Source organism: Petaurus breviceps, unplaced genomic scaffold (genome assembly GCF_028583685.1).
Source record: "Petaurus breviceps papuanus isolate PSGF00001 unplaced genomic scaffold, PetGlider_PUasm1.0 90750, whole genome shotgun sequence".
Classification (NCBI taxonomy): domain Eukaryota; kingdom Metazoa; phylum Chordata; class Mammalia; order Diprotodontia; family Petauridae; genus Petaurus; species Petaurus breviceps.
In genome coordinates this window covers 11350143-11374678 of record NW_027187335.1, presented here as the reverse complement: position 1 = coordinate 11374678, position 24536 = coordinate 11350143, and the positions used below count along the sequence as shown (strand labels likewise).

At 40.0% G+C, this 24536-nt stretch overlaps 1 protein-coding gene and 1 pseudogene across 1 annotated transcript; both read left to right on the top strand.

The window, feature by feature from the left end:
- LOC138145827 (heterogeneous nuclear ribonucleoprotein D-like) overlaps positions 1-22117 on the top strand; it is a 22888-nt pseudogene extending 771 nt beyond the window's left edge.
- On the top strand, positions 22007-24119 carry ARL4D (ARF like GTPase 4D). The gene is made up of 2 exons (XM_069067567.1): positions 22007-22155; positions 22810-24119. The coding sequence occupies exon 2, from the start codon at positions 22917-22919 to the stop codon at positions 23526-23528; it is 612 nt and encodes a 203-aa protein (XP_068923668.1). The 5' UTR covers positions 22007-22155; positions 22810-22916; the 3' UTR covers positions 23529-24119.
- The last annotated feature ends 417 nt before the right edge of the window (positions 24120-24536 follow it).

Below are 24536 nucleotides of genomic sequence, written 5' to 3'. Positions count from 1 at the left end.
AGAAGAGAAGTCACCACTTTTTCCACCACACTGTCCCCTCCTCCATTAAAAAAACCCTGTTCAGCCTAACCTGTAACCAGAACCACCTCACAATGTAAACTGCTGTCAGGGCAACTGGGGTAGAGAGGAGGTGTGAGGTGTGAGGTGTGTGTGTGTGTGTGTGTGTGTGTGTGTGTGAGAGTGTCTAGGTGAATGGAGGGAGGGAATGAGGAAGGACCGCTTGTCTCCATTTCTGGGCTTAGAAGCATCCACAGGGTCTCTATCTTTTCCAATTTCTTGAGAAAATAAAAAATTTACTGTCTCCCTCAGAAGCACTGGCAGCCTTGAGGAAAAAGTCTCAAGGAGGTCAAGTCAGACTGGTCTTTTCAGTGCTCTTCCTGGTCTCTCCTCCACATCTTGCACTTCTGCAAGCCCCATTTCCTTTAATGTATGAATCTCCTCTTAGGGAATTTACATTTTAAAAGAGTCTGGTCAACTTAAATGAAACTTTATTTGATAGAATTTAAAATTATGAGCTATAACAAAGGAGAGATGTCAGTTCAACAGACACACATTCGATTCAACAAGTCGCAACGAGCATTAAATGGCTACTACATTCTAGGTACTTTGCTAGGCACAAGGGGGTACAAAGATGAAACAAATGCCCTCAAAGAGCTTATATGCTGTTAAGGGGAAACAATGTACACCTAGGCCTGTGATTTCATCAATGTACTGAGTGCCTGGTGAGAAAATTACATAAACTCTATGGGTAGCTTCCTTACAACTTAGAGTCTTAAGGAATGTCCTGGAACCCTGAGAAAGGTCAAGTGACTTGTTCACTCTGGATCACATGCCATGTAAGTGGTAGGGGACTTGAATCTGACTCATACAAAATATATACAAAGTGAAGACCAAGTGATCTGGGGCCAAGAAAGGCCACTAAATAATTGGGAAAGACCTCTTGTGGGAGGTACAGCTTGAGCTGACTTTTGAAGAAGCTAGGGTTTCTAAGAGGGGGTTGTAAGAAACAGTCTATGCAAAGAAGTGGAGGCTGGAGGCAGCTAGATGGCCCAGTGGATAGAGGACCTGCCCTCTGGTCAGGAAGAGGTAAGTTCAAATCCAGACTTCAGACACTAGCTGTGTGACCCTGGGCAAATCACCTAACCTCAATTCCTCCCAGAAGCGGAAGACTGGTTGAGAAACTACAAGTCGCACAGTTTGTCTGAAGCAGAAAGTATGACGGGAAGAAATATGAAATCAGCTTGGAATGGTAGATTGGAGCCATACTAGAAAGGCCTGTAAAAGTCAATTGGAGGGACAGCTAGGTGGCACAGTGAGTAGAGTGCTGGCCCTAGAGTCAGGAGGACCTGAGTTTGGATCTGGTCTCAGACATTTAACACACACGAAAAACCAAAAACCTAGCCGTGTGACCTTGGGCAAGTTACCTAAACCCAATTGCCCTCCAAAAATTAAAAAAAAAAAGTCAATTAGACTTTTAGTATTTTATCCTAGAGTAACAGGGACACCCTGGAGTTTCTCGAGCATAGGAACCACTTGGTCTACTGTGTTCAAAGGACATACTGGGAAGGAAGATATAACAAAATTTACTCACGGACTTTGCAGTCTTGAAGGAGAAAAAGGCAGATAAGTAAAAAAACGCAATAATACCAAGTAAATGCGTCATAGAGGTATAAAACAAAATGCTGTATGGAAGGAGAGGAGGAGTCATTATAACTGGAGAGATCAGGTAAAGGTTTCATAAGAAGGTTGCATTTGAAGGTCGCGCTCCCAGCAACGCGCCGCTCCTTTCTCTCTGGGCCACCTGCCCGCGCTACTGACAGCCCCGACGCCACGGAGGACGGGAACTAAGCCAGCGACGTGGAGGAGACCCCGAGCGCTCCAAAATCAACGCGAACAAGAGCCAGCAGGGCTACGGCAAAATGTTTATTGGAGGGTTAAGCTGGGATACGAGCCGGAAAGATCTCACCCAATACCTGTCTCGTTTTGAAGAGTTTGAAGACTGCAGAGTTAAAATAGATCTCGTCAGCGAGCTACCCGAGTACCCTTTCGAAGGCATCTGTGCTTTTCAAAGATGCTTTCAGGTCCTGGAATTTAAAGAATACAAGTCGGATGGCAAGCTGATAGACCTCAAAGGGGCTAAATCTTTAAAGGAAAAAGAACTCGGGGGAGGGGGGGGGAAGTATTTGTTGTTGGGCTGAGCCCTGGATATCTGAAGAACAAAATATATTTTGGAGCATTCGGAAAGACTCAGAATATTGAACTTCCTATCCACATGAAAGCAAATGGAAGAAGAGTATTCTGTTTTATTACATATAGAGATGAAGAACCAGGGGAAAAAATGATTAGAAAACAGATACCATCAACTTGTTTCTGGAAGTGTGAAATCAAAGCTGCCCAGTCCACAGATTATACAGGCAGCAACGTCAGTAACGGAAAGGAAGGGAAGGTGCTAGCACAGGAGGTGGGACTAGAGACCCAAGGGGTCGTGACCCAAGGTCAGGGCCAAAACTGGAACCAGGGATTTAATAACTATTATGACCAGGCACTTACTAGTTGTGTGACCCTGTGCAAGTTACTTAACCCTGTTGGCTTCCGTTTCCTCTTCTATAAATGAGCTGAAGAAGGAAATGGCAAAACCACTCCAGTAGGTCTGAACAATGATCAAGGATAATCTTCCTGACCCATGTGTGGTTTTCTTGGCAAAGATACTGGAGTGGTTTGTCTTTTCCTTCTCCAACTCATTTTACAGATGAGGAAACTGACGCCGACAGGGTTAAGTGATTTGCCTTAGGCTCACACAGCTAATAAATATCTGAGGCTAGATTTGAACTCATGAAAATGAGTCCAAGACTAATGCTCTATCCATTGAACCATCTAGCTGCCCCCTAGTGACTAGGGTAGTAATCAAGACTACAGTGGTTTTGACAGATAAGATTATACTATGGTAACTATGAATATGGACAGGGATATGCAGACTACAGTGGTCAACAAAGCAAATATGGCAAAGCATTCTGGGAGGTGGTGGGAATCACCAAAATAACTACCAGCCATATATTAGAGGAGGACATGGAGAAAACAGGTAAAGATGCTGTAGCAACCTATCTTGCAGGATAACAACATTGAATGCAAAGTGCTCTTCTATTGGTTTGAGATGAATATATATATTTGCTTTTTGGAACTGGGAAGGCAGGGCAATTGGGTTGTTAAGTGACTTGTCCAAAGTCACATGCTAGTAAGTTAAGTGACTGAGGCTGCATTTGAACTCAGGTCCTCCTGACTTCAGGGCTGGTGTTTTATTTACTGCACCACCTAGCCGCCCCAGAGATGAATATTTTATAACAGACAAAATACAGAATATTTTGTACAGGACAAAACTGTGTCCATTTGTTTATAGCAGCCCATTTAGTTTTCTTGTTTTTACTTTGTCCTTTGCCATCTGTTATGACAAATTGGATTTGTGTTGATATAAGTTTGATTTGTATCATTTCATGTTAAATGATTCTCAAAAATAAATTACTTGTGATTGTTTTTCTGTGTCAGGTACTAGAAAGTTCTTTAAATGTGTAATTTTAAATAAGCAATAACTGAGGAACAGTTTATTTTCTAGGGAGTCATGGACAGTGGGGAAGAACAGTGGTCCTTTATAAATAGTGAGCAGCAAATTTTACCTTAGCTTCCTATCCCTTGACAAGGTCTATATTAAAGATTCATTTCCATGTTTAAAATAACCATAGATCTACCATGCAATTGAAAGTGTTTGTATCCCACATCATTCTTGGGATCTTTGTGATGAGAAGTGTTAATTCAGCATGTTATAAGTAGCTGGAATTGTTTCTATCGCGCCATAGATTCCTTGACTTTCATTTTCAAGAGGACTATCTTTTTAACTAAACACACAAAATAAGGCATAATTAATAATTGCTTTTATGAATTGTCAAGATGCTTTGAGACTATTTGTAAAAAAACAAAACCAAAAATCACACATCTATTATGATTATTTGGTACTTGCATTGAATGTGAGTGTAACTCAAATTACATATTCCTATATTCACTGAAACTGGATTGAAATTGAAATTCAAACTTGCTCCAAATAATGAAGACCGAAATGAGCAAAATCAAGAGAACATTGTATACAGTAAGCAGTGTTGTTTTAAGAAAGACTTTGAACAAATAAGTTATTTTGACTATTATACATAACCCAGATTAACTATAAAGGACATATGAAGAAAGATACTATCTACATTCAGGGAAAGAACTGATAAACAGAGGTATGTACAGAAATATATACCTGCTTATATCTAATGGTAACTATCTCTAGGGCAGGGAGGGGGAAGAAAAAAAACAAATTTCACGTGATAATTTTGTTGTATATTTGAAAGGAATAGCAAGTTGTGCACAGTAGATTTGTAGTTTCATGTGAATCTTTTTTATTGTACTGTTATAGAAATGCTTGTTTTATTCCATAAATTAAAAATAAAATTTAACAATAAAAAACAAAATGGTGATAATGAGGAAAAAAAGATTAAAGATTAACATGGGCAAGATTTTCACTATAGAATTGTAAGAAAATGAATTATACTCTGAAGAAATAGTGAATTATGTCACTGCCAAACCATCGATGACTGTTTACTGATGGAACAAACACAGCATTGGAAAGCTTTAAGATAACTTTGGCTTTTGTCATGAAAATTTTTAGGAAAAAGTCATATTAAGAAATCCCATAAATTTATGTATTGTTTAGTACTCCAAATAAAGGTTATTTTTTCCATTTTAAGTGATATTAATCATGCATGTACTCTAAGTAGTGAAGCATTTCCATATTCAGACAAAAGGGGAGGGATGTGTTCATTAGAAACTTAAAGCCTTATTTATGTGACACATCCTGTGTGATTACAGCAGGGTTTCCTAGTAGTATACTGCAATGGAAATCAGGCCTTCATAGCTCTTGAGCAGAAGACCCAAATATTAGCTTGACATTTAATTGACTGACTAGAATCTGTATTTAAAAAAAAAAAACAGTTTAGGGGCAGCCAGGTAGCACAGCGAGTAAGAGCACCGGCTCCAGTGTTGAGATAGACCTGGAGATCGAATCCCGGGCTCAGACACTTAGCAACCACCCAGAAATACCTGGCCGTGCAACCTTGAGCAAGTTACTTAACCCCAATTGCTTAGGGGCGGCCAGGTGGTTCAGCGAGTAAGAGTACCGGCTGCAGTGTTGGGACGACCTGGATATCGAATCCCGGGCTCAGACACTTAGTACCACACCCAGAAACAACTGGCTGTGTAACCTTGAGCAAGTTACTTAACCCTGGTTGCTCAATAAAAAAAAAACAAAAAACTAGTTTATATTCTCACAGCTCCCCCTATAGATTATGGTCTTTACTAGACCTGAAATAGCAAGTTTGTTTATTCTTTGGGCCTCTGTAAGGGGGGTATGTTATGTGAGAAGGCTAATTTCTCTTGTACTAACCCTGAAGTTTGTTTGTAATTTAATGCAATCAAGTTAAACCTTAATCCGAGAGAGGCCTGTTTATTTTGTCCACACTGCCTTTTTCTTTTTTCCTTCAGTTCTCTGGAGCAAGTTTTCCTTCTCGTTTTCCTAGGGCCTATCAAGTTTACTTTGTATTCTCTTAACTTTGGTTTGTTCCTCAAGTTGCTGTTACTAAATTGGCTTTCCATATAAACAGTGATGAAATTGGGTTTCACCAGGAACTGTTTCCTTGTTTATTCTCTTATAACTGTAGGCAGTTGGATAGAGATGATTTGAATTTGTGTTGTCAACGACAACAAAGGTATTTAGGGGAGTAATTCTTGTAAGTAATTTATAATTTTATGATTAGGTGACAAGTTGACATTGAAATTGTCCTTTCCCTAACTACAAATGAATAAAAGTTTTTTATTTTTACTCTTAAAAAAAAAAAAGATGGTCGGCTAGGTGGCATTGTGAATAGAGTACCGTCCCTGGAATCAGGAAGACCTGAGTTCAAATCTGACCTCAGACACTTATTACAAAAACTAGCGGAATGACTTTGGGCAAGTCACTTAACCCCAACTGCCCTCCAAAAAGCAAAAAAAAATTAAAAAGGGTGGGAAGTAATTCATGGGGAAAGAAGGGAATATATTATTGTTGAGTTGTTTTTCCTGCTCTTCATGACCCCAATTTGGGGTTTTTAAAAACATTTCATTAATTTATTTTTAGTTTTCAACATTTACTTTCATAAGATTTTGCGTCTTAAATGTTCTTCCCCTCCTGTACTTCCCATCCTCCTCAAGACGGTGTGCAATCTGACATAGGCTATACATGTACAATCATAGTAAACATATTTTCACATTAGTCATGTTGTGAAGAAGAGTTAGAACCAAAGGGGAAAACCACGAGAAAGAAAAAACAACAAAAAAGAAAATGGTATGCTTCGATCTGCATTCAGACTCCATAGTTCTTTTTTTTTTCTTTTTGGAGGGCAATTGGGGTTAAGGTCACATGGCTAATTTTTGTGTTAAGTGTCTGAGGTCAGATTTGAACTTGGGTCCTCCTGACTCCAAGGCCAGTGCTCTATTCACTGCATCACATGCTCATCATTTCTTATGGGACAATAGTATTCCATTACATTCATATACCACAACTTATTCAGCCATTCCCCAATTGATGGGCAACCCCTCAATTTCCAGCTCTCGGCCACCACAAAAAGAGCTACTATATATATTTTTGTATATACAGGTCTTTTCCCCATTTTTATGATCTCTTTGGGATACAGACCTAGAGGTGGTATTGCTGGGTCAAAGGATATGCACAGCTTTATAGCCCTTTGGGAATAGTTCCAAATTGCTCTCCAGAATGGTTAGATCAGTTTACAACTCCACCCACAATGCATTAGTGTCCCAATTTTCCCACATTTTCTCCAACATTTATCATTTTCCTGTTTTGCCATATTTGCCAATCTTATAGGTATGATGTGGTTCTTCAGAGTTGTTTTAATTTGCATTTCTGTAATTAATAGTGATTTAGAGTATTTTTCATATGATTATAGATAGCTTTCATTTCTTCATTTGAAAACTGCCTGTTCATATCCTTAGACCATTTATCAATTGGGGAATGACTTGTATTCTTATAAATTTGACTCAGTTCTCTATATATTTGAGAAATGAGGCCTTTAGCTGAGACACTGGCTGTAAAAATTGTTTCCCAGCTTTCTACTTCCCTTCTAATCTTGGTTGCATTGACTTTGTGTAGTGAACTTTCAGAAGTTTCTCAGCTTTGCTAATGAAATGTTCCCCTTCCCTATATTATTATCTGAAAAGCTACAGGGCAGACAAGCAAGAGGATGTATTATGAAGGGAACATTTTGGGGTCCCTTGACCTCACTAGATATATTCCCCTGTCCTGTACAGAAAGGTTACCGGGCAGATAGATGAGGGCCAGTGATCTTTTTTGTTTATGCCTCCCGAAATGGTCCTAGAATAATATCCTAATAAGTAACCAACCTTAAGCAAGGGTAAATAGTAAACAGGATTAAGGGAGGCTCCTTCTACATTATCTGCATTCCTTTGATATAGGATCTTTCTACTTTGTCTTCGTTCTTTTGGGGTGTCTACATTCTCTTGGGGGGCATAATAACTCTGTGAGCTCCTTGCATCTTTGGATCTGTATGAAATGGTCCTGTAATAAATAGACTATTGATTACACCCCCGTCTCATTATTCTCAGGGCTTGTTAGCCCACCAACTGCGCTGGCCCCAGTAACTTTGTGTAAAATCTTTTTAATTTAATGTAATCAAAATTATTCATCTTACATTTCATAATGTTCTCTATCTCTTGTTTGGTCATAAAGTCTTCCATTCTCCATAGATCTGACAGGTAAACTATTCCTTGCTCTCCTAATTTGCTTATAATATCACCCTTTATATCAAAATTGTGTATCCATTTTGTCTTTATCTTAGTATACAGTGGAAGATGTTGGTCTATGCTTAGTTTCTGCCATATTGTTTTCCAGATTTCCCAGCAGTTTTTGTCAAATAGTGAGTTCTTATCCCACAAGTTGTAACCTTTGGATTTATCAAACAGTAGATTACTATAGTTATTGACTACTTTGTCTTATGTACCTAACCTATTTCACTGATCCACCACTCTATTTCTTAGCCAGTACCAAGTGGTTTGGATGATTGCTACTTTATAATACAGTTTTAGATCTAGTACAGCTAGGCCACCTTCCCTTGAATTTCTTTTCATTAATTCCCTTGATATTCTGGACCTTTTGTTCTTCCAGATGAATGTTGTTATTATTTTTTCTAGCTCTATAAAATAAATTTTTATTGTAGTTTGATTCGTATGGCACTAAATAATTAAATTAAATTTAGGTAGAACTGTCATTTTTATTATATTAGTTCAGCCTACCTATAAGCAACTGATATTTTTACAATTATTTAGATATGACTTTGTGTGCAAATTGTTTTGTAATTGTGTTCATATAATTCCTGGGCTTGGTTTGGCAGGTAGACTCCATTTGGGGCTTTCTTGGCAAAGCTCCTAGAGTGGTTTGCGATTTTCTTTTCCAGCTCATTTTACAGATGAGGAAACTGAGGCAAACTTGCCCAGGTCACACAGCTATTAATTGTCTGAGGCCAGATTTGAACTCAGGAAGATGAGTCTTACTGACTCCAGGCCCAGTGCTCCATTCATTGTGCCATCTAGCTGTCTGGAAGAAAATATATACATAAGCCTGTTATTTCTATAGTGATGCAGAATCTCAGAGAAGGAAGGAAGCTAGGAGGTTTTCTAGTCCAACTGTACCCAAACCAGAATTTTCACCATTTCCCATCACAGTCATATACTATCACTTGGGGTGTATGGGATGTTCAGCGCCTAGCACCTTTGATATGGGGACTTGATGAGCCTTTTTCAGGTCTGCTCATCTGCCTTTGGTGTTCACTCTCACCCAACTCTTAGCTGTAGCTCCAAGAAGCTATTGCATTCAAATCAGCCACACTCTGTTAAAACCAGGTTGGCAGATAAACTAAACTCGATGGTGAGTTGGGGAGATATCTACCCCCAGCATGTGAAAACTTCCCCCAGCATAACAGGCAGATGAGAATAATTTGTTCCAACAGCCATGAAAGCATTTGAAGCAGGCACTGTGAAGTGCTTAGAGCTTGGTCAGATATGGAAGATGCCAAGGGCATCCAGTGCTTTGGAATGCCTTCTGCCCTGCCACTGGACTTCAGTGACTCTGGAAGAGAGAATGAGGCTGGTGACTTTGTGCCACTCTGCCTCACTTAAAACCAATTCACACAAGATTCAAGACATCACCCCCTGATGTCATTGGTCCTCTTCGAAAGGAAACACAAGCAACATACCATAACTTGACTAGCCATTGCCCCTTTAATGGGTACCCCATTACCTCGAACTTCTTTGTCATCAGGTGGAATCTGAATCCAGATCTTCCTAACTCTAAGCAACAGGACTCTCCTACTCCATACTGCCTCTCACTTTGCCTATAATAGGTACTTAACAATTGCTTTTTTAATTGAGTTGAAGACATAATCTTCAGTGTGTCTCCCCCTCTCCCTATGAGTTGATTATTAACAACAACCATTCCATGTAAAGCAGAGATTTACATTTAGAATGGGTGCTATTGCAAAGGACAGCATGAGTGTACATATAAACTTGTGGTGACTTTTTTCCTAGCAAAAATGGAAATTATTTAAGTTTTAATTTTTTTCTCTAGTAAAAAAATAGTTTAAAAATACTGAAGTGCCATATAACATGTCATATCCTGATATAACTGAAGCTGTTCTGATGTCATCTTTTTCAAGAGTTGAGTTGAAGGCTATATAAGTCAGGGTGGGTTGATGCTGCTTATGCCCTTGGTCCTTAGCCCTCTGCCTTTTTTTTCCTTTAAAAATAATAATAATAACTAACATTTATATGTTGTCATTCAGTCATTTCAATCTCTTCATGACTCCATTTGGGAATTTCATGGCAAAGATACTGCAGTGGCTTGCCATTTCCTTCTCTATTTCCAGATGAGGAAAGTGAGGTATACAGGTTTAAATGATTTGCCCAGGGTCACACGGATAGCAAGTAATCTGAGGCTGGATTTGAACTCAGGTCTTCCTGACTCCAGGCATGGCCCTCTATCTAATGTGCAATCTAGTTGCTCATATATATATATACACATACATATATATGTATATGTATACATGCATACATATACATGTACACATACATACATATACATACATACACTGTCTCTTCCCAAAGACTCCTGTTTGCCTTCCCCACTCCTCAACTCCCCTCTCCCCAAGCCTTTCTTACAACAAATACAATCCAACAAAACTTATCAACAACAAATTGACTATATGTAATGGGAATGCAAATTTGGAAGATCTTCCCTGCCCCTAGGCTAAAATGCACCTGAAGCCTGGGGAGGGAGGCTTGTTTTTCAGTAGATACTTCTTGATTGGCCAATGAGTCAATAAGGTTGTTACATTCTCTGAGCCAGGAGAAGGCTATATAAGCCCTGATGTGTAGCTTTGTTTTGGGACTCACTTTGAGAAGTGTTCTGTGATTTGATCTGAATTCTGGGAAGCCGTTGTTGAGAGTCCCCCGGCTTTGAAAAACCCAGATGTGGAAAACCAGATGTTGACTGGGTATGGATGTAATGGTTGGACAGTTTGGAAAGCTGTCTACTTGATCTGTTAATGTCTTGATAATTCTGTCTGTATATTTTGAAGTTTGGGGTGCTGACCTTTTTCCCCTGAACAAGGTAAACGATATATGTCTGACTGATTCAAGTAAGCTTGTTAACCCATTTTGAGTTGCTTTCCTTTATCAAAGCAGATCCAAGAACCTGTGTGAGCAGGCACCCTGGGAACACTGGGGTGCTTGCCGCTACACTATATCCACAAATGTACGCCTCTTTCTACACTTCTTGTCTACCACCGGTCTGTTGAGAGAAAGAAGGCTTGCTTCAACACCAGGCTCTTTAAATTAATTGACTAATGTCTTACTGACTGGAGAGGCCGTTCTGATGTTTTTCATTTTTTCCCCCTTTTGTAACCACCAGGTGTCACAGTTTGGTAAAATTGGCTATATAAAAGGAAAATGAAAGAGATAGTCCTTCAGCCTTTCCCCCCATGGAATAGGGGCAGATCGGCATCTTTCTCTCCTCCTTCCTTCAGTGTGCTCCTTGGGTGTAACATTTTCTTGGTCTACACCTCTACTCAGCTTCAAATTCAGAGTACCAGAAAACAGAAAAGACTGAGGGGCTGCCTAAGTCATCAGTCTCATATAGAAGCTGTTTATTCATTCTAGCATACTGCTTATTCATGACTCAGTATGCTAGAAGGATAGTTGGTCTTGAGTCACAGTGCTTACTTTTCCTCTGGTATTAAAGAGATTATAAGAATTATTAATTTAAAAGAAGATTAGAGCCATATAATTCTCTCAGTATTGTGGCACCGAACCCCCAAGCTAGGATAAAAAGAACCTGGCTATTTTAGACTAAGGCTCAAGCTGTTTAGTCCTGTTTAATTCTAGGTACTAAAAACTATTCATTGGCTCCTCCATTTAAGCATCTCTGCATGCTATTAAGGCAGTTAGGTGGCACAGTGGAGAGAGTCCAAGGCTTGGAATTGGAGTCAGAAAGACCCGAGTTCAAATCCAGTTTCAGACATTTACTAGCTGTGTGACCATGGGCAAGTCACTTGATCCTGTTTGTCTCAGTTTCCTCATTATAAAATGAACTAGAGAAGCAAATAGGAAATGACTCCAGTATCTCTGCCAAAAAACAAAACAAAACAGAACAACTCAATTCAAATGGGGTCACAAATTGTTGCACACAACTGGAAATGACTGAACAACAACAAATGCAATTAATAACATGAATTGCATAGCTTGATGTGCTGACTGGTCACAGTTTTATATCAAAATCAGGAATTAAGAACAGCTAAAAGAAAGGAAAAGGAGATAGGGGGGTTGGGAAGGAGGTAGGGAGATTATATCTTCATTTTGCTGATTGATCTCAACTCTAGTCTGAGCCGAGTCTAGCCACACTGACATTCTAGTTTTAGTCTCCATTCAAAAAGATGGCCATCAAACTGGAACCTTCTATCTTGATGACACCACCATATTTACTCCTTCTCCCCTACCATCTCTTGCCCACCTATCTGAACTCAGCACCCAGTTGCTCCCAAAGACAAAGTACTCATTCTCATGATCGCAATCCCAGAAACACCATTGCAATCTATGGAAATTAACTCCTTTTTAAGCATTTTTCAGTGTCCCAGAGAAACTCAGTTTATACTTTAATTATAATGATGTAAATTATTCTCCTAGTTCTGCTAATTTTGCTCTGTATCAGATCATATAAGTTATTCTCAATTCTTCATATTCATCATTTTTTTGTGGCATAATAATATTCTATTACATTCATATACCATAATTTGGGGGCAGCTAGGTAGGGCAGTGAATAGAGCCCCGGCCCTGGAATCAGGAGGACCTGGGTTCAAATCCGATCTCAGACACTTAACACAAAAGCTAGCCGTGTGACTTTGGTCTGTAGTGGACATCCGAGAAATAACAGGACAGCAAAGCCAATTATAATTTAGGAGTGTTTATTAACCAGCTGGTGACTGCCTCCCCAATAGGGAAGACAGCACTGAGTCTTCTGAAAGGTATACTTTTATAGAGCTAGGTGTTGCTAATCAACAAAATGTGGTTCCAAGGTAGGGGTACCATTTCTAGTAAAGTCTTGGGTACCTAACAAGAACAGACTTGTATCTGGGCTAACAAGAACAGACTTGTATCTGGCGTATGTTTCTAGCAACACAGGTGAAACGTTCCCTCACTATTATGACCTATTAGGTGGTTTCCAGGGACCCTGGTAGGGGTCCTCTTCTAGCAGGTTTATTGGTGTATAATTTCTGATGGGCACTTCAGGGCAAGTCACTTGACCCCAACTGCCCTCCAAGAAAAGCAAAAAAAAAAATCATACTTTTATGTGACCTTGGGCAAGTCATTCAATTGTCTTGCCTTCCCCCTCCAAAAAGGAAAAAAAAAAGGAAACACATACCATAATTTGTTCAGCCATTCTTCAGTTCAGGGGTATTTTCCTACCAATTTGCTGCTAATACAAAAAAAAAGGCTGCTTGGAATATTTTTGTAAGTACAAGACCTTTCCCTCTGTTTTCTTTTAAGCCTCTTTGAGAGATATTCCTAGTAGTGGTATCTCTGGGTCAAAATATAATTCCAAATTGTTTTCTAGAATGATTGGACCAATCCATAACTTCACCAATAGTACATTGATGTGCCTGTCTTCCCAGAACCCCTCCTACATTTACTATTTTCATCTTCTTTATCCTTATCTGAGGTAAAACCTCAGAATTATTTAAATTTGTCTTTCTCCCATTATTAGTGATTTGGAGCATCCTTTCTTTTGGTTTTTGATAGCTTGCATTTTTCCTTTTGAGAGCACAATTTGACCATTTATCTTCAGTCGCACTGTACATCTGTCCTGTGATTTGCAGGTATCATTTGTGATTTGCATTTATCATTTCCACTTACCATCACTTACTCTTCCCCAAATGGAGTTTAGCTTCTTTGTCCACAAGCCTGATCCCCTTCTCTGTCTATGGCATCACTATTCTTCTGGTTTCAAAACCTTGATCTCATCTTCCTTTCTGTCACCTTTTCTACTCCTCTACTCCCCTCTAATAATTTACCAACTCCTTATTGATTCTCCTGTAACAGGTTCTATTTGTGCTGGGTGCCAATTTTTCAGTGCTGCCAAGTCTATACTCATCCATACCCATCTGTTTCTGCAAGCCTTTTGAAAACCTCTTGGATCAAGGTTGATAAATAATTATTTGATTTATTAACCCACAAAGTGATGCAATGCATAATTTGGCCACTGAGTGGTGGTCTACTTTAGTCATTGACCAAGGTGGGGCAGGATCTCAGTTCCAATGAACTCCTAACGTTAAGTCCAGAGATCTCTTCCCCTCCGACCCACACATGGTTGTGCAGATTTAGTCCCTCTCAGTATCCTGTTTTTTAGTTTTAAAATATTTTGATTACTTTATTTTAATATAATTGGTTTCCTTTGTAATCCTATTCATGTTTTTTTTTAATGCATTTTAAAACATTTTGAAAAAAGGCCCACAGGCTTCACCAGACTATCAAAAGAAGTCCATGGTGGGGGCAGATGGTAGTGTAGTGAGTAAAGCGCCCGCCCAGGAGTCAGGAGGACCTGAGTTTGGTTCCCACCTCAGACACTTAACACCCACCATCACACACACACAAAAGACTAGCTGTGTAACCTTGGGCAAGTTACTTAACCCTAATTGCCCTCCAAAAAGCAAAAAAACAAACAAACAAACAAAAAAAATAAGAAGTCCATGGTGCAAAAGAAGGTTCAGAACCCCTGGCTTAAGGGAAAAGAAAAATGAAATAGTGTCCCAAATTATAAGAATTATAGAAATTATTATATGACTTCCCCATACTGGCTGCCCCATTGAATAAAGTGTGGACAATTCCTTTCAATCTGAACAATCAATACTGTGCATTTCAGGCCAGCTCACAGACAATCCACAGGGTATCCTGACACATTTTTATGGTATTAGGAAAGTGAGTAAGATGCTTGTTAAGAGCTACTCTGTGGAATAGCTAGCATCTTGGTTCTGAGCAAAGTGGAGAAGCTGAAGAATGCTTCCTGCATCCCCTGAGTGGTAAATGAATTAGGAAGAGGAGTTATGAGTCAGGGCTCTCTTTTCACAGGCCTTAGACTGGAATCAGCTTCTGTAAAAAATAGTTCAGAAGCCTCCATACAGCATCTTCCTCCCAATATCAATTCTCAATTTCTATCTCCCTAGTATCACACTGATTTATCCTCAACATTAATCAACCAATTAACATCAATTACCTTTTTACAAGGGGATATTTACTTAAAAGAAATTTTAAAGATATTTAGATACCATTAACCCTCCAGGGAAGAGGAACAGGTAAAAATCACCATCTGTGATCAAGACTCTTAAAAGGACATTCAGCAGTGACCAGTCCATTCCAGCCATGCCTCAGTCAGGCCTCATTCCTCTCCAGGCTGCCCATCAGACTTATTCTACAGGATTTAGCTCAAATTTCACTTTCTGCCCAAGGCCTTTCCCAATTCCACCAGCTGCTAGTGCTTTCTCCTCTCAGATTACCTTTCACCTACTCTGTATATAGCTTGAATACACCTAATAATTTACTTGTTGTCTCTTTCATTAGAATACGATCATTTTTGGGGAAAAGAAATTGTGTTTTGCCTTTTTCTTTGATTCCTTGGTGCTTATTATAGTGGGGCCACTAGGTGGCGCCATAATACACAAAGCACAGCTTGGAGTCAGGAAGACTCATCTTCCTGAGTACAAATCTGACCTCACACACTTATTAGCTGTGTGACCCTAGGCAAATCACTTAAGTTTATTTACTCAGTTTCCTTATCTGTAAAATGAGCTGGAGAAAGGAATGGTAAACCACTCAGTATCTTTGTCAAGAAAACCCTAAATGGTTATGAAGACATGATTGAACAACAAAAATATGATAGTGCCTGGTACACAGTAGGTGTTTTATATTTGCTTATTGACTGATTAAGTCCTTTCATGGTTACCCTTGGGGCCATCTCCAATCATTCTGATCTATATCTGACTACTGGACCCAGATGGCTCAGGAGAAAAGAGTGACGTTGGTGACTTTGCACAGCTCTGCCTCAGATTTAAATAATTGGAGAAATGTTAATTGTTCTTGGGTAGACTGAACCAATACAATAAAATTGGCAATTCTACCTGAACTAATTGTTTAGTGTCATTCCAATTAAACTACCAAAAAATTATTTTATTGAGCTATCAAAAATAACAAAATTCATTTAAAAGAACAAAATATCAAAGGACTTAATGAAAAATTGTAAATGAAGGAAATCCAGGAATAATAGAATTTAAACTGGTAATTAATAAGGCAATAATTTTCAAAATTGTCTGGTACTTGTTAAGAAATAGAATGGTAGATCAGTGTAATAGAGTAGGTAAAGTAAATAATACACAGTCATAAATGACTGTGGTAACATCTCGTTTGATAAATACAAAGATCTAAGTTTTGGGGATAAGAACACAATATTTTGTTAAAAAATGCTAGGAAAATTAGAAAGCAGTCTGAAAGAAACTAGATATAGACCAGTATCTTACACCATTTACCAAGATAAGGTCAAAATAGATAAATGACCTAGATATAAAGTGAGGTATCATAAGCAAATTAGAGAGGAATAGAACATATTACCTATCAGATTTGTGGATGAGAAGAATTTATGAATAAATAATAGATAGAGAGCATCATGGGATATAAAATGAATGATTTTATTATATTAAATTTTAAAAGTTTTTGTACAAATAAAACTGAAGAAGTCAAGATTGGAAGGCAAGTAGAAAATTGAGGAAAATTTTTATAACCAGTTTCTTGGATAAAGACCTTGTATCTCAAATTCACAGAGAATGGAGTCAAACTTATAATATGAGTCATTCCGCAATCGATAAATGATTAAAGGATATGAACAGTCAGTTTTTGGGAAGATGAAATCAAAGCTATATTATAGTCATATGAAAAAATGTTCTAAATCTTTATTGATTAGAGAAATGCAACTTAAAACAACTCTGAGATACCATCTCACACCTACCATATTGGCTAATGTGAAAGACAAATGACAAATGCTGGAGGGGATGCAGAAAAATTGGGACACTGATACATTGTTGGTGAAATTGTAAACTGATCTAGCTGCCCTGTTCTAAAATATTTAAAGCAGCTCTCTTTGTGGTGGCAAAAAATTGGAAATTGAGGGTATGCCCATCAACTGAGGAATGGTTGAATAAGTTACGGTATATGATTGTGATGTAATTCTACTGGGCTATAAGAAATGATGAGCAGGTTGGTTTTAGAAAAATATGGAGGGGCAACTACGTGGTGCAGTGCATAGAGCACCTGCCCTGGAATCAGGAGTTCAAATTTGGCCTCAGACACTTAACACTTACTAGCCATATGACCTTGGGCAAGTCACTTAACACCAATTGCCCTGCCTTTCCCCCTCCAAAAAGCAAAAAGAAAAATATGGAAAGATTTGCATGATATAAATCAGAGTGAAATGAGCAGAACCAAGAGAACACTGCATACAGTAATGACAATGTCATTTGATGAATAACTGTGAGTGACTAAGGCATCCAGAGTCATATGATCATTCATATCAGCGAAGATGAACTTATGAAGGAAAATGCTACCCAACTCTAGAGAAAGAACTGATATATGGAAATATGTGTTGTATGGTTCCACAGATATTTCTATATCAAAATGTTGGCTTATTCTAATTTGATGTTGGGAAGGAGGTAGACAAATTGGAACTCAAAATATAAGCAAAAATAAAATTAAAAAAGAGAAACTGTCCCATGATCCTTAGGCTAGCTACAGTGGCAGAACAGATGGTAAAGTTTTTTCTTTAATGTCATTTGCACTGATTAAATTGGATCAGCTTCTGACATGGAGTCATTTGATATGAAGTTTGTTGGCAGGCTAGTGTCTACATACATCTGTTCTAATGACATTATAGTCTGCACTGTCAGCTTCCAGAATATATATATGTTTGTACACACATATACATATGTTTATGTATAGTGTATATCAAATAGCTTCCATAATTATGAGATTCAGGGACATATTGGGAGAGGGTGGAGGTAGTAACACCATTTAGTTGTTGGAGCACCATTATTGTTTAATGTTGTAATTAAGGAAGGTTTCCTGAAGCCTCAATTCCTTCTTCTCTCTTTACCCATTCTCCCCCTCCTTCCTTCCCCCCATTTTTAGATTGTTCTTCTTCCTCACTTCTTCTTACCTCTGGAATCCCTACCTCCACTCAAGGCTCAGTTCATGATGCCTCCTTTAAGAGACCTTTCTCCATTCTCCCAGGTGTCCTCACATCTCTGCCTTCTCCACTCACATAGCTACCACCCTAGTTTAGGCCCTCACCTCCTCTTCTGTAGATTATTGCAGTAGCTTCCTAAATGGTTTATCTTCCTCAGGTTTATCCCCTCTCCACTCTGTCACATAGAGGCCATAGTGATATTCCTAAAGAACATGTCTGACAATGTCACTCTACTGTTCAAGAAACTCCCTTGGCTCCCTATTAACTCTAGGATCAAGTATAAATCCCTCTACTTGGCATTTAAAGTCTCCTATAACCTGGTTACAGTCTAACTGCTCAGTTTTTAGTTTACTTCTGATTTCTCTGTCAAGGATAATGACTTTGTCACTGGAAATGACTAAAAGGGAGTTGATAACTTAGCTAAGCAAGGAAATAGTAAAAGAACCCAGTTACTCTTGATGAATCCAAGTCTCCTGGCCTAGATGAACTACATTCTCAAGTACTGAAAGAAGTGGCAGGTGTGATTGCTTAGCTATTATCAGTGATATCAGAAAGATCCTGGAAAACTGAAAAAGCACCATAAGCTCGGAGGTGAGCAAATGTCTTGATTTTCAAAAAGAGAAAAGAGAACAGAATCTGTAAACCATAGGCCAGTTGGGTTAATTTTGTTTCCTAGAAAAATTCTAGGGGAGATCATTAAAGGGATGCTCAATGCACATCTAGAAAAGGAAGCAATGATCACAAAGAGCCAACATGTCTTTATTAAGGACAGATCATGCCAGGGGTGAGGAATCTTGTTCTGTGAAGTTTGGATTCAGTCAAAGGGCTTCACTTGAGGACCTAGAGGTCTATTTGTGCCCTTGAGGCTGAAGGTTCCCTACCCCTATGACAGACTAACCTCATTTCCTTTTTTGATGGAATTACTATATTAGCAAATGATAGCAATGTTGTTTACTTAGAATAGGTTTTAGCCAGTCTTTTGATAACTTATCTCCTGTTCTTCTGGCAGGGAAGATAGAGGGATGTGGATTTGATACTACTACAGTTAGAAGGATTCAGAACTGGCTGAAATCAAAGAAAAATTTTAATGGTGGCAAGAAGTCAGCTGGGGAGCACCCCTAAGATCTGTGCTTGTGTCACCAGATATCCACTGGCAGCATTAGAGATAGGGTTCAGTGTCCAGAGAGGAAGAGAAAAAGACAAGGGGGCAATGGAAGGAAGGTTGGGGCTGAATGATGGAACTCAGGGAAGAGGAACTGGAATCCCACTGGTTGGTGCCTTCCATGTGTCCTGGGCTGGAGTCTAGGTAGCTTGAGGAGAAAGAAGTGGAGCCTTGCTGAACCACTAATACCTCCTTTTCTTTTAGGAAGTATTAAGAAATTATATTATGTATATAGGGAATGGAGTAAAATTTATAAAAATAAGAGCTGTTCCCTGATTGATAGTCGAAGGATATGAGCAAGCAGTTTTTGGAAGAAGAAATCAAAGCTATATATGGTTATGTGAAAAAGTGTTCTAAATCCTAAGAGAAATGCAAATTAAACCAACTTCGAGGTACCACCTCACACCTATCAGATTGGCTAACATCACAGAAAAGGAAAATGACAAATGCTAGAGAGGATATGGAAAAGTAGGGAGACTAATGCACTGTTGTTGGTGGAGCTGTAAACTGGTCCAACCATTCTAGAGAACAACTTGTAGCTATGTCCAAAGGGTTATAAAACTTTGACCCAGCAATACCACCTTCAGGTCTGTATCAAGGAAAAGGACCTATATATTCACAAATATTTATAGCTGCTCTTTTTGTGGTGGCAAAAAAATAGGAAATTGAGGAGATACTTATCAGTGGGGGAATGGTTGAACAATTTGTGGTATATGATCATTATGGAATACTACTGTACCATAAGAAATTATAAACAAGGTGTTTTGAGAAAGCCTGGGAAGATTTATATGAGCAGAATGAAGTGAGAAGAATTAGATCATTGTATACAGTAACCGAAATATTGTAAAGACGATCAACTGTGAAAGACTTGTTTACTCTAATAATACAATGATCCAAGACAATTCTGAAGGACTATTGATGAAAAATGCTATCAACCTCCAAAGAGAGAACTGATGAACTCTAAGTGCAGATTGAAGTATACTTTTTTTCACTTATTTTTCTTGCTTTTTTGTGACATGACTAATACGGAAATGTTTTGTATTATTTCAGACATATAACTGATATCACTGCTTGCCTTCTCAATGTGTGTGTGTGGGGGGGGGGTTGGAGAGAAGGAGAGAACTTAGGACTCAAAAGTTAAAAAAAAAAGAAATAACATTATGTAAGTGAAAGTCCTTGATCTCACCTTAATGGAAAAAACCATATGGGTATTTTAAATCAAATTCCAAGAAGGCGATGTACTGTTTTGAAAACAGTTTTTAGAGGAAGACTTAATAAAGTTTTGAGGGGGGAGAATCTTGATTCCCTGAATTTAAGATGAGAATAGTGTTCAAACCAAAAAATAGGAGTCTTTTGATTAATCCAATTAGAGCAGAATCTTTGTTCTCTCTTCACCAGATTGAATGGTTTTAGAAAGATATTTCCTTCAAGCCCAGCTAAGATCTCACCTTCTGCAAGAAGCCTTTCCTCATCCCCTTTAATTCTAGTGCCTTCCTCTGTGATTACCTCCAATTTATTCTGTTTATATCTTGTTTGCACAGAACTGTTTGCATGTTGTCTCTCTCATTCGATTAGAGCTCCTGATTTGTTTGCTTTTCTTTGAATCTCCAGGGCTTAGCACAGTGCTTAGCACTTGGTAAGTACTTAATTTGCTAATGACAACTACCTAACTCCACATTTTTCTAAGGATGAACTGACATGGCTGTTTCTATTGTTTTATTTAAGCAAATCAGAATCCCCCAAACTGAGCTTGCCAATTCTGACATATCTTATCATGGAATTTTGTTTACTATAAAAATATACATGGGCATGACTCAGGTCAGGGAGCTTTTTCAATAAGCAGGGGAAAGCTCTGGCTATTTCTTTGTGTCTGTTTCTGTCTTGGCAGGAATGTCTGGATATTAGTAAATTGTCTCTGATAGACTTTTGGCTAAAATTTAAAGTTAGTTCAAGTCCTCATCACCCCTCTCCAAATGATTTCATAATTTGTCTTTGTGCCTCATCTCCATTCCATGTTTTCCACAGCTACTAAAGATAGAATCATGTTCTCTAGATGAAAAAAAGCTCTTCGGTTAGATATTTAAAGTTCTTCAGAACATGACGCCCTGCCATCTTTCTACTAGCTCTGGTACTGTACTGGGTAAGCCATTTCCCCTCTAGGCTTTAGTTTCCTTTCCTGCATAATGAAAAGGTTGGACTAGAAGAGTTCTAAGCTTCCTAGGAGGTCTAAACCTATGATCCTCTAGATAAAAATGTTGGGATGAGAAGAAATCACCCTCGTTATTTCCTACTGGAAAATAGAGGGCCTACCCTCTAACACACACGATTTATCACCAAACAAATACTTTTAGTACATAGAGAGCAGGATCCTGTCCTTTAAATAGGCGAAAACTTTCTGATGTTACTGCAAGGAGGTAGGTTAGACATAAGAAAGAATTTCCCTACTTGGAATGGGAAGAACAGGCTGAGGTGTGGAAATCTGGAAGTAGTGACCAGAGAGAATGAGGAGTGTCTTTCCCTAAAGAAGTCTAGAAAGGTTAGAAGGGTAGACATGCTGTTCTGGTGGCAGGATCTTTCTAGCTTCTAAGACACCCCCCTCCCCCCCCCCCCCCCGGGTTTGTTAGCTCTGCCAAAGGTATCCCTCTTATGGTGCTCTTGGAGCCTTTAGTTTGGTTTTCGGTATTAAAATATGGAAGGGAAAAAAGGAAGTCAAAAAAGGAAAATTGAAGGCGGGGGTGGGGGGGAGGGTTAGGAAACGGGTAAGTGATGGAAATCGTGGCTTTATGTAAGCCCTCATTTCACTCCCTCTCACAGGCCCAAGCGGAGAATCCCGGGGCTTGTCCAGATTCTGACAACTGGAGCCGCCTCCGGAATCTCTGATTGGCTGATGTCACGGTGACGTCACGTTGCGGGTTTTTAAGGCTTGAGTCTCTCAAATCCCTCGCAGCAGAGCGGAGCGGCAACCCGGAGTGATACCGTTCAAGTGGGCCCGGGCCCTGAGCGGGACCCGGACCCAGACCTAGGCTGGGAGAGCGCGGTTCCCCCCAGTAGCTGAAGAAAGGTATGGACGGGTTGTCATGCTGATACGAAGGAGCTGTCTCATCCTTTGAACGCCCAGCTATGGGGAACTTAGAGCGTTCATGCCGGTGCGGGTAGCAGGAGGGTGGGATGGGTGATTGAAAGAGCTCCAGAAGGATTTACGAAGGGGAATAGGCTGCTGGGCTCCAAACCTTGGCACCTCGAATGGGGGAGACCCTTCTAGTCCCAGGAGCATCCCTTTATTGGGGTGGGGGAAGGGCTTCTGGAGGTTGCACCATGTCACATGCTTAGCGAGGAGGGTCCCAACGCCCCCTCCCCTTGCATCTCATCTCTTCTCTCCCTCAAATTCACACTCCACTCGGTTCTAGTCCCGGTATTCACTGAAGTTTTGCAGCGCTGGGTGATAGTGTATGCAGAGGGGTCTCCTCTCCGCTCTGCCCTTCTCCACCCCCTCCGCCAGTGATATACAACCCTTTAAAATAAACGAGCAATCTAAAATTTGGAGGCGAGAGGAGAACTTTAAACCAGGAATTGTTTTTTGATTGAAGAACGCTGTGGGCTGTAGAGAATTTAATGAGAAGGAGGGAGGGAAGGGAAGACAGGTAAGGTGTCTGCCTGTGTATGTATTCTGTGCTACCCTGCATCCCAGTCACCCCCCTTATCTTTCCCTTTTCAGATAACCCAGCTCCAACCTCGTAATCTTGCTAAGAAACTTCCTTTCGAGCACTGCCCTGAGTCAGCGAGAACTAAGACACAAGCTGTATTAGGTATTACCGTCATACCATGGGAAATCACCTTACAGAGATGGCACCCAATGCCTCTGTATTCCTGCCCCACTTCCAGGCCTTGCACGTGGTGGTCATCGGACTGGACTCAGCAGGAAAGACCTCCCTCCTGTACCGGCTCAAATTCAAGGAGTTTGTCCAGAGCGTACCCACCAAGGGCTTCAATACAGAGAAGATCCGAATGCCTGTGGGAGGGTCCCGGGCCATCACCTTTCAGGTGTGGGATGTAGGGGGGCAGGAGAAGCTGCGGCCACTGTGGCGGTCTTACACACGGCGGACAGATGGGATGGTGTTTGTAGTCGATGCCACTGAGGCAGAGCGGCTGGAGGAGGCTAAGATGGAACTCCACAGGATCAGCCGGGCCTCGGACAACCAAGGTGTGCCTGTGTTGGTGCTGGCCAACAAGCAGGACCAGCCTGGGGCTTTGAGTGCAGCAGAAGTGGAGAAGCGGTTAGCCCTCAAAGAGCTGGCCACTGCCACCCTCACTTATGTCCAGGGCTGCAGTGCGGTGGATGGACTAGGGCTGCAGCCTGGGCTGGAGAGACTTTATGAGATGATTCTCAAACGAAAGAAAGTGTCTTGGACTGGAACTGGGAGGAAGAGGTGGTGAAGCCAGAGACCCACAATGACCCCACCCGTTCTGGGTCACTAGGGACCTGTGTGCCCTTCTGCTCTTCTCACTTATGAAGGACCAGGAGCTCCCAGCCTCCAAGAAGAACAGGAGCATTAGAAAAGAACCTCCTTTTTGAATGCCTTCTGAGGGGTTAGGATTTTATAACACCACCTTCCCCTATCAATCTCCCATTATGTGAAGTGGAGACTGATGGAGCTGTGGACTCAGAATTCAAATATGACTCTACCTCATCCCAACTCCTACCTTTTTCCTTCTAGGTTTGAAAAAATCAGGATGGTTTTGTGTGGAAGGGGTGAAGTTTGGAAAATGGACACAAGGTTGAACTTGAACCCCCCTCCTGAATTTTAATTTTTTAGTCTATTTCAGACCCTAAGGGTTTGTTTTCTAAGGACTTCAGTTCACAATAAATAGTCTCTATTTTTTTTAATGTGTGTGAAATTCTCAAGGGAAATATCCCCTCCTACCCTGCACCCCCTAAAAAAAAAGAAAGCCATGTCTGTTCTGTATTATTAATAACTAATTTTTTTAGAATTTGTCTGTATTAAGTTATTAAAATAGTGAAACTATGGTCTTGGTAGACTGTCTCCCTCCTACAATATACCTTATTCTTCTTCCTTTCCCTATACCCTACTTCTCCCCCTCTCTGCTCTAGTCATAGCTAGACCCAGTGGATTTCTTTAGGGGCCCATAGTAAATCAGTAACTTGGTATTTTATTGTCAGGAGCTGTAAGATGTCACTGACCCTTCTCCTTCCTGACAACTCTTACAAGATTCATTTGGGAAGCAGAGTGACCTTCAAGGACATTCTTACTGTGCATCCCCAGACAGACAAATCAATTGCTCAGGTGGGCAACTGAATGATGAGCCCTCTCCATCTCCCCTCTACATGCAATTCCCTGCCCCTCCCCCTCCCCAAGGTCTCCTAGTCCTGTTGATTTTAGCTTTCAGGCAGCAGCTGCTGGAACTAGGGAAGTTAGGGCTGGC